We start from the raw sequence: 11,330 nt of genomic DNA, 5'->3' as shown, positions 1-11,330 counted from the left end.
TTTCCATGTAGTTGAGCGGTTTTGATTGAGTTTCTTAGTCCTGAGTTCTAGTTTGATTGCACTGTGGTCTGAGAGACAGTTTGTTATAATTTCTGTTCTTCTGCATTTGCTGAGGAGTGCTTTACTTCTAACTATGTGGTCAATTTTGGAATAAGTGTGATGTGGTGCTAAGAAGAATGTATATTCTGTTGATTTGGGGTGGAGAGTTCTGTAGATGTCTATTAGGTCTGCTTGGTGCAGGGTTGAATTCAATTCCTGGATATCCTTGTTAACTTTCGTTGATCTGTCTAATGTTGACAGTGGGGTGTTAAAGTCTCCCATTATTATTGTATGGGAGTCTAAGTCTCTTTGTAAGTCTCTAAGGACTTGCTTTATGAATCTGGGTGCTCCTGTATTGGGTGCATATATATGTAGGATAGTTAGCTCTTCCTGATGAATTGATCACTGTACCATTATGAAATGGCCTTCTTTGTCTCTTTTGATCTTTGATGGTTTAAAGTCTGTTTTATCAGAGACTAGGATTGCAACCCCTGCTTTTTGTTTTGTTTTGTTTTCCATTTTCTTTGTAGATCTTCCTCCTTCCTTTTATTTTGAGCCTATGTGTGTCTCTGCATGTGAGATGGGTCTCCTGAATACAGCAAACTGATGGGTCTTGACTCTTAATCTAATTTGCCAGTCTATGTCTTTTAATTGGACCATTTAGTCCATTTACATTTAAGGTTAATATTGTTATGTGTGAACTTGATCCTGTCATTATGATATTAGCTGGTTATTTTGCTCACTAGTTGATGCGGTTTCTTCCTAGCATCGATAGACTTTACATTTTGACATGTTTTTGCAATGCCTGGTACCTGTTGTTCCTTTCCATGTTTAGTGCTTCCTTCAGGATCTCTTGTAGGGCAGGCCTGGTGGTGACAAAATCTCTAAGCATTTGCTTATCTGTAAAGGATTTTATTTCTCCTTCACTTATGAAACTTAGTTTGGCTGGATATGAAATTCTGGGTTGAAAATTCTTTTCTTTAAGAATGTTGAATATTAGCCCCCACTCTCTTCTGGCTTGGAGAGTTTCTGCCGAGAGATCTAATGTTAGTCTGATGGGCTTCCCTTTGTGTATAACCTGACCTTTCTGTCTGGCTGCCCTTAACATTTTTTCCTTCATTTCAACTTTGGTGAATCTGACAATTACGTGTCTTGGAGTTGCTCTTCTCAAGGAGTATCTTTGTGGTGTTCTCTGTATTCCCAAATTTGAATGTTGGCCTGCCTTACTAGGTTAGGGAAGTTCTCCTGGATGATATCCTGCAGAGTGTTTTCCAACTTGGTTCCATTTTCCCCGTCACTTTCAGGCACACCAATCAGACGTAGATTTGGTCTTTTCACATAATCCCATATTTCTTGGAGGCTTTGTTCATTTCTTTTTACTCTTTTTTCTCTATACTTCTCGCTTCATTTCATTCATTTGATCTTCAATCGCTGATACTCTTTCTTCCAGTTGATCGAGTCGGTTACTGAAGCTTGTGCATTTGTCACATAGTTCTCGTGTTATGGTTTTCATCTCTATCAGTTCTTTTGAGGTATTCTCTGCATTGATTATTCTAGTTATCCATTCATCCATTCTTTTTTCAAGGTTTTTAGTTTATTTGCGCTGGTTACGTAGTTCTTCCTTTGGCTCTGAGAAGTTTAATCAACTGAAGCCTTCTTCTCTCAACTTGTCAAAGTCATTCTCCATCCAGCTTTGTTCCGTTGCTGGCGATGAGCTGCGTTCCTTTGGAGGGGGAGATGCACTCTGATTTTTTGCATTTCCAGCTTTTCTGCACTGCTTTTTCCTCATCTTTGTGGTTTTATCTGCCTTTGGTCTTTGATGATGGTGACATACTGATGGGGTTTTGGTGTGGGTGTCCTTTCTGTTTGTTAGTTTTCCTTCTAACAGTCAGGACCCTCAGCTGTAGGTCTGTTGGAGTTTGCTTGAGGTCCACTCCAGACCCTGTCTGCCTGGTTATCAGCAGCGGAGGCTGCAGAAGATAGACTATTGCTGAACAGTGAGTGTTGCTGTTTGATTCTCGCTCTGGAAGCTTCATCTCAGGGGTGTACCCTGCCGTGTGAGGTGTGAGGGGTCAGTCTGCACCTATTGGGGGATATCTCCCAGTTAGGCTACTCAGGGTTCAGGGACCCACTTGAGTAGGCAGTCTGTCTGTTCTCAGATCTCAACCTCCATGCTGGGAGATCCACTCTTCTCTTCAAAGCTGTCAGACAGAGGCATTTACCTCTGCCGAGGTTTCTGCTGCTTTTTGTTTAGCTATGCCCTGTCCCCCAGAGGAAGAGTCTACAGAGGCAGGCTAGCCTCCTTGAGCTGTGGTGGGCTCCACCCAGTTCGAGCTTCCCAGGTGGCTTTGTTTACCTACTTAAGCCTCAGCAATGGCAGGCGCCCCTCCCCCAGCCTTGCTGCCGCCTTGCAATTAGATCTCAGACTGCTGTGCTAGCAATCAGGGAGGCTCCGTGGGCATGGGACCCTCTGGGCCAGGTGTGGGATATAATCTCCTGGTGTGCCGTTTGCTAAGACCCTTGGTAAAGCACGGTATTAGGGTGGGAGTTACCCGATTTTCCAGGTGTTGTGTGTCTCAATTTCCTTTGGCTAGTAAAAGGAATTCCCTTCCCCCTTGCGCTTCCCAGGTGAGGTGATGCCTCGCCCTGCTTCACCTCTTGCTAGTCGGGCTGCACCCACAGACCAGTGGCAACTGTCCGACACGCCCCAGTGAGATGAAGCTGGTACCTCAGTTGAAAATGCAGAAATCACCCATCTTCTGTGTCACTCACACTGGGAGCTGGAGGCTGGAGCTGTTCCTATTCGGCCATCTTGGGCACACCCCCCGATGATGGTTTCTAGCTTCACTCATGTCCCTGCAAAGGACATGACCTCATTCCTTTTTATGGCTGCATAGTATTCCATGGTGTATATATACCACACTTTTTAAATCCAGTCTATCATTGATGGGCATTTGGGTTGTTTACATGATGTTGCTATTGTAAATAGTGTTACAATAAACATATGTGTGCATGTGTCTTTATAGTAGAATGATTTATATTCCTTTGAGTATATGCCCAGTAATAGGATTGCTGGGTCGAATGGTATTTCTGGTTCTAGATCCTTGAGGAATCACCATACTGTCTTCCACAATGGTTGAATTAATTTACATTCCCACCAACAATGTAAAAATGTTCCTATTTCTCCACAGCCTTACCAGGATCTGTTGTTTCTTGACTTCTTAATAATCACCACTCTGACTGGCATGAGATGGTGTCTCACTGTGGTTTTGATTTGCATTTCTCTAATGATCAGTGATGTTAGCTTTTTTTCACGTTTGCTGGCCAGGTAAATGTCTTATTCTGAGAAGTGTCTGTTCTCAGACACTTTTTTTTTCTTGTAAATTTATTTAGGTTCCTTGTAAATTCTGGATATTTTTCACTTCTGATACCATGGCTTTTATTTATAGTATTTTTGTCTGACCTCTTTTAAATTAATTAATGTTTTTTACAGTAGTGTTAGGTTTACAGAAAAATTGCATGTAAAGTACAGACTTCCCAAATATTCCTCCTCCTCATGCCCCACCATCTCACACATAGTTCCCCTATTGTTAATACATTGCTTTAGTGTGGTAAGTTTGTTATAATCGATAAAGCAATATTAATAGATTATTATTAACTAAGTTTCATAGTTTGAGTAGTGTATGTGTGTGTGTGTGTGTGTGTGCAGAGATGTGTTGACTTAGTGGCCCTCTCTCCCAGTTAAAAACTTTGATGTCTGATTCCAAGGGTGAAAGGGCATTTGCAGCTGTTAATGGTGTGATCATAATCTGCTGTTCACCGGCTGTTTCCGTTTTTATTCACTCAGCAACATGGTGTGAGCATTTGCATTATTAATGATGTTTATAAAATATATTTTTAATGGCTACATAGTATACTATTATGTGATCATACCATAACATATTTAAATGAGTCACTATTATAGAAGTGTTTTCAATTGGTTCCAAGTTTTCCCTATCAAAAATAACAATAAAAATCATTGTATTGGGCCGGGCACGGTGGCTCATACCTCTAATCCCAGCATTCTGGGAGGCTGAGAGGAGCGGATCACCTGAGGTCAGGAGTTTGAGACCAGCCTGACCAACATGAATAAACCCTATCTCTACCAAAAATACAAAATTAGCCAGGCGTGGTGGTGCATACCTGCAATCCCAGCTACTCGGGAAGGTGAGGCAGGAGAATCGCCTGAACCCGGGAGGCGGAGGTTGTGGTGAGCCAAGATTTGCCCTTGCACTCCAGCCTGGGCAACAAGAGTGACACTCTGTCTCAAAAAAAAAAAAAAAAAAAAAAAGAAAGAAACACTAATAATAATAATAATAATAATAATGTGTTACTTTTCCTGAGCTTCTGATATCTATTTCCAAAAATATCCTAAAAGTGGAATTATTGGGTTGAAGGGCATAAAAATATTTAAGGTTTTTAATATATAAAGACAAATTGTCTTACAAAAAGATGATTTATACTCCCACCAGCAATCTATAAAGTTTATATTTCATTGTATTCTGGACACCTCTGTTTAAAAACTCTGACAGTTTCAAAGGTAAAAAGATGATGTTGATATTTTAATTTGCATTTCTTGATGACTGCTTTGGTGGAATTTCCCCATATGCCTATTAATGATTTGGATTTTTTAAAACAAACTGTTCACATCTACTGTCGATTTTCTGAGGTGCTTGTATTTTTCTTACCAACTTGGAAGAGCCCTTTTTATGTTGATGATGTTAACCATATGACTGTAAGTATGTTACAATTTTATGTCCTGTTTTGTCACCTGCATTTTAGTTTTGCTTTATTATATAGGCAACACTGAGGCTCCTGGGCATGCAGGTAGGGTAATACTTTTTTTTTTTTTTTTTGAGATGGAGTCTCACTCTGTTGCCCAGGCTGGAGTGCAGTGGTGCAATCTCGGCTCACTGCAAGCTCTGTCTCCTGGGTTCAAGCCATTCTCCTGCCTCAGCCTCCCAAGTAGCTGGGACTACAGGTGCCCACCACCACACCCGGCTAGTTTTTTGTATTTTTAGTAGAGACGGGGTTACACCATGTTAGCCAGGATGGTCTCGATCTCCTGACCTCGTGATCCGCCTGCCTCAGCCTCCCCAAAGTGCTGAGATTACAGGCGTGAGCCACCATGCCCAGCCAGGGTAATACTTTTAAGAACACTAGAAACCTGCACCCTTGGCATGGACCCTGGCTTCTCATGTGGTTTGTAAAGATTCTATGAGGAATAAGCAGAGTTTGGAGGAAAGGGCCTTCCAAGCTAGGGAGAATGGAGCTAAAACTTCCTATTGAGTTTTTACCTCTCTTCAGACTTTGCATCTGGTGGTAACACTATGCCCACTCTCCTACCTCTAATTTTCCTCATCCTTACATGGACAGGATCCCTTTTCCTTGATATCACCCAAAAAAGGCTCTAGTTTTCCAGAAGATACTTTATTAAAAATAAGAGAAAAAGGAAAATCAAGAGGGATAAATTGTTTTCCAAAAGCACAGAAGTAAAACACTGTTACAAAACATCCCTTTGCCCAAGGTGATTTCAGTCAACCTCAGATGCTATAACAGGCATAGTTTGTAAGTGGGTAGATAAAGGCTCCTTTCCTCCTTCTCAAGTCTTCTTCTCACCCTAAGATTATCTGCTTTTCAGTTTTTGAGTTTCTCTTTCTCCCATTTTTCCCTCTTTTTCCTTTACTGTCTAGGGCTCCACTCACTTTCACGACCCCAGAGGATCATGGTTGATGACTGGTTGATTATTCATTCCTGAGTAGTAAATTTTAAAAATTAAAACTAACATTTGTTGAAAGGTTACTACATGCCAGGCTCTGTACTAAGCACATTTTACATATTATTTCATGTATTCATTACAACTTCCCTGTAAAAAAGAATTACAGACCTCAGAATAGTTAAATGATTTGCAGAAATTCATGTTACCTATTAATTGGTGAAACTGTCTGTCATCCTCGTCTGTCTGGCACTAAAGTCCAGGCTCTTAACCACTGCACTTTATTTTCACAGTTATCTCTGTCTCGAACATCATCATAGTTATTGCAAATGTCCAGACACCTTGCTCAGCTCTCACTTGGGCAAGGGTGAAGAGTCCAGTTCTACTAGGTCTCATGGGAGAGTCCCTGGGGAATTGGTGACTGCAAGTCCTGCTTTGTTTAGCTTCTAAGATCTTTAGTTTTAAAGTCTTACTCTGGGGCCCTGCTCCATCCCATCCATTTGAAAAAAGCTTTTTTCACATCTTTGTTCCTTAGACTGTAGATGACAGGATTGAGGAAGGATGTAGCAATGTTATAGAAAAGGGCCATTTTCTTTCCACTGTTTGATAACGAGCCAGAGCCAGGGCCCATATACATGATGATACATGGAATGGCAAACATGGTGACCACAGTGATGTGGGAAGCACAGGTGGAAAAGGCTTTGATTCGCCCCTGGGCTGAGTGGATCCTCATGATGGTGGCAAAGATGTTGGCATAGACTATGACAGTCAGGGAGAGCGGGACCACAATGACATTGAAGCCTATAATGAAGTCCACCAGGTCATTGAGGGATGTGTCTGCACAGGCCAGCTTCAGAACTGCAGGAACCTCGCAAAAGTAGTGGTCAATCTCATTAGGCCCACAATAGGGCAGGCGCATAGCAAAGAAAGTATAGCACATGCTACCCAGCACACCATAGGCTGCACAGATACCCACCATGAGGAGACACACCCAGCGGCTCATGATGACCTTGTACCTGAGAGGGTGGCAGATGGCCAAGTACCTGTCCACGGACATGATGGAGAAAAGCCATGACTCAATGACCCCAAAGAGGAGGAAGATATACATCTGGGCCACACATCTAGCAAAAGAGATGGCCCTCTTCTTGCTGAGAATGTGCACCAGCATCTGGGGCACGGTGGTGGTGGTATAGGACATGTCCAGCAGGGAGAGGACACTGATGAAAAAGTACATGGGTATGTGCAGAATATATTCAAAATTCTAGGCAAAAGCAGTAAGTCCTGGTAAATGAGGGTGATGAGGAGGCTGTTGCTCATGAGAATCAGCAGGTAAAAGACGAAGAAGAAGGTGAAGAGCAGAGGACTGGTCCTGGGATTGGAGGTGAAGCCCACTAGAATGAATTCTGTCACGGTGGACTGGTTGAGCTCCTGCATCGTGATCTGCCTGTTTAAAGAGTTTTTAGGATATATCTTTGATTGAGTGTCTGTGCCAAGGGTGTGTAAGGAATTTTCACATTCATTGTTTCATTTACATTTCTTAACAATATCAGGAAGCTTTGGATTGGCAGGTGGAGGTGCCAAGAGCTCTGTTCCAATTGGAGTTTGAGTGATGTTGGGATTTGGTTCAGGAATCGGTGGAGGGTCATACTGATTAAAGGGGTGAGAGCCAGGTCAGGGCAGCATAGAGGCAGTGTTCTATTATGGCCTGTAGGCATCTGTTTTTTCTTTCCTGACACAGCCTTGTTCTCTCTGTACTGTACTCACCCCATATTCTGTTCTTTTGGGACTTCAAAGGTTCGTAAGCCTTGTGTGAATTAAGATTAGCATAAGAGTTGGGGCTATTATATTCATCGTTTGCTGTCAGTGTTAGCATTAGGGCTAAGGATAATATTGGGCATTACAGTTCAATGCTATGCAGGCAAAAGATTAGAGTTGATATTTAAGATTTAGCTTTTTTGGTGAGTGAACTTAAATGTTGTTCATTAATTATGCCATTCATTCAAGAATTTTAACTAAAATGATCATTATAACATTATCTCCTCAAATGAGAAGGTGGTTTTTCTAAAATATAGGGGGCAGGATATTTTGTAGTTAAAGAAAGATCTTGGATACATTGAGGATAGTCCTGTAAACAATGTTCAGAATTACCAAAATAAAAGTATACCATACAAGGAGGACAAAATCTTAAATTAAGAATGCATAAATTGTGCAATTAATGTTCACTTGTCATGCATTCTTAATTAGAAATACTTCAAAGACTCTCCTTCACACTGTTGATGTGGTGCCAATAAACTGGTTTTGCTTTGTTGGAGACAATGAACGTATTGAGAATTTAAAATTTTCCCTATGTCTGGGTTTACCTTTCAATATTCATTGTTTTTCTGGTTTTATGACTCAGAAAAATTTATGTTTTGCTCCTAATATATTCAAAATTCTAGGCATGATGGGAAACTATGCAAAAGTAAATCCACAAAATCTAGAGTTCTGTGAAAGGGCAATTGATTGGGAAGAGTTGGCAATGCATGACTAAGCACATGTACTCCACTGGGGTGGAATATCTTAGCTATCTCCTTACTCATTTCTGACATGCACCCTCTTTGGACTCCGGCTTCACAGTTTCCTCTCAACTTGTGAGAACTTGATAATGCGATTTGAAAGCTCATGAGAGAATAATAGGGTGACGATAGCCCAGGAAACGAATTAAAATTTAACTGGGCATCTGCATTTTATCTGATAACTCTAAATGCAGACAGCCTTCCAAAGGTTTAAACATATAAATAAAACCACAAAATAAAAATGTAATATGAAGCAAGAACAAGACAGATAGATCAATGGGACAGAATAGAGAACTCAGAAGTAGACCTTACCCTAGGATGAAGATGCTATTGTAAGTCAGAGGGGCAAGGAAGAGTTATTCAACAAATGTTGCTCAGACAATTAATTAATGATTTGGGTTATTATTTCACATAGTGTATCAAGACAAATTCTAAATATGTTAAAGAGTTAAAAAAAAAAAACTATCAAACAACAGAGGAGAAACTGTAGGTGAATGTTTATTTTACGGTGATTCACAGACCTCTCAAGCATAACCTAAGATTTCCAAGCCTTTCAGTCTCATGGTGATAACTTTTGTCTCTTTAATATGCAAATTTGAAGTAATATAGGCCCTCGACTGATCTGCTCTAAGAAGTCCAATGTTTTCCCCGATATTTCTAAGGGTTCCCTCTGGTCACTTTGCTCTAAAAATCCCTGCTGTGAGGAAATGCTCTAATAGATTATTAAGTTTAAAAAGCAGGATAGGAAATAATATATAACCCAATCCTAATACTATAAAGATTTACATTCATAGAAAAAAAATTGGAAAGGAATATATCAAAATTTTAACAATGGTCATTTCTGGAGGATTAGGTTTATAGATGATATTTGTTTGTTAAAATTCACAAGACTTTCTAAATTTTTCACAATAAGCATGAGTTACTTGTAATAAAGAATAAAGAACAGCCAGGAGGCGTGCCTGGCTGAGAGGACCCTGTCCTCTAGACTTGCCACTCCCTGAGAACAGACCTGAAAATGCACAATGGAATGGGTGGGCATTGGGGAGCAGGACCTGGAGTCTTAACAATTTCAGAGTCACATATTTTCAACCTTTTTAAAGCCCTTGAAGTTTTTTTCTGCAGAAGCAGAAAAACCCACCTACTCATCCTCACCCAGAAAAACATGGTTCCCTGGAACTCCTCTGATGAGCTAAAGACTTAATTTGATAACCATTAATGCAATCCTTTCTTTTTACCAAAGCCCAGAGAGGGAAAGCAATTGGCTTAAGTTTGCCCAGCCTGAGAGTGTCTGAGCAGGGAGAGCATCCAAGTGGACTGACCTCCAGTCCAGGGTCTGCAGTGCCAAGTGCTGCTCCCAGATGAGCCAAGAGCCTGGACATGGAGCTAGGGACAGAGGAGTCTGATGCTGCAAATCACATCAGCTCCTGGGTTGTGAGGTCCTTAAGCAAGGATAATGAGAGGCCACCCAGTTCTTACCTCCAGCTTGTGCCTGCAGGCTGAGGGCAGAGGAAGCAGAGAAGATGTGGGTGACAGGTCCCTGGCCCCCAGGACTCCTTGCCCTTTGGTGAGTTTGCACCGTCCTCCAGAGCAAAGCCTAGAAACGGGTTTCTACTCTCACTTTCCTTGCTGTGTGTCGTAGGGCCAGTTGCTTGGCCTCTCTGAGCTTCTGGTTCTGACTCTGTCAAAGCTAGATTTGATGATGACATGTTGGCAATGAGAAAACAGAAACAGATTGTGTGTACAAGGTCCTGGTAGTGGGTAAGCCTCTAGCTCCTGGTTGGCCAGGGCAGGCATGGATTGGGGTTGCCAGCCTTGGTCCATTGCTAGGGTGTAATGGAAATCAGAGAAAAATGGCTTTTTTTTTCTTACTTTGGATCCTTATATTTCTCTCCTCCTGTCATATCTCGTCTCCAGCAGCACTGACTAGGAGATAAAAGACCAAAGGCAGCTGGTTTTGAATTCTCACTTTTGCTATTTACTGGCCATGACTCTGAGCAAGTTAGTCATTCCTTATCTGCAAAAAAGAGGAGACTGGTTGCAATAATATCTGATTCTGTCAGGTTCTGATGATATATGTTTTCTCTTCCCTTCCCCGTTTGACAGCCCTTTTTCCCCCATCCCCTCCACCCTCCACAACACACACACACACACCATGCCCCAGTATCAGCACCGACTTGCAAGACCAAGAATGGCCAGAGAAGAAACAAGTAAAACTAGAAAGAAAAAACAAAAGGCAGAGAATGACTGACATGATTGATGAAAAAAAGATGGAGAGGTCACTGCAGGAAGAGAGACACATGAGTCAGAGAGAGGCACAGAGAACCAGATCCCAAGGGCACAGACAGGAGAGAGAGAAGGAGATGCTGAAAACACAACTGAGGAACAGGAAGAGAAGTACCTGGGAGCCCAGGATGGGCAGACGGTGGGAGAATGTTCATTCTAAGAATCCTAGAAGAGGGGAAAAGACCAAGGAAGCAGGCATAGAGACACTGAGACCTCCTGGGAGGCTGTCAGAGGAACCAAACCAGACAAGGAAGCAAGAGGAGAGGAGGCCAGGAGCCAGGAGGCAGGGAAGCATGTCTGTGATGCTGAGATGCAGGTGTGAGGCCTATGAGAGGGACACAGGAGCGAGGCAGAGCTGCAAAAAGGGCAGGCGGGGCTGGGCGTGGTGGTTCACGCCTGTAATCCCAGCACTTTGGTAGGCCGAGGTGGGTGGATCACGAAGTCAAGAGATCGAGACCATCCTGGCCAACATGGTGAAACTCCATCTCTACTAAAATACAAAAGATTAGCTGGGCGTGGTGGTGTGTGCCTGTAGTCCCAGCTACTCGGGAGACTAAGGCAGGAGAACCGCTTGAACCCGGGAGGTGGAGGTTGCAATGATCCAAGATCGTGCCACTTCACTGCAGCCTGGTGACAGAATGAGACTCTGTCTCAAAAAAAAAAAAAAAAAAAAAAAAAAAAAAAAAAGGCAGGTGGAC

At 42.1% G+C, this 11,330-nt stretch overlaps 1 protein-coding gene across 1 annotated transcript; it reads right to left on the bottom strand.

Moving 5' to 3' along the window:
* Positions 1-6,263: 6,263 nt before the first annotated feature.
* On the bottom strand, positions 6,264-7,228 carry LOC104669017 (olfactory receptor 2A12-like). Its single transcript, XM_010371853.1, is given in 2 exon segments — positions 6,264-7,064; positions 7,067-7,228. Coding segments are annotated over 2 exon segments (963 nt in total).
* Between the last annotated feature and the right edge of the window lie 4,102 nt (positions 7,229-11,330).

Source organism: Rhinopithecus roxellana, chromosome 12 (genome assembly GCF_007565055.1).
Source record: "Rhinopithecus roxellana isolate Shanxi Qingling chromosome 12, ASM756505v1, whole genome shotgun sequence".
In the NCBI taxonomy this organism is placed as follows: domain Eukaryota; kingdom Metazoa; phylum Chordata; class Mammalia; order Primates; family Cercopithecidae; genus Rhinopithecus; species Rhinopithecus roxellana.
Note: the sequence above shows the minus strand (reverse complement) of the source record. Positions and strands in the feature narration are given on the sequence as shown.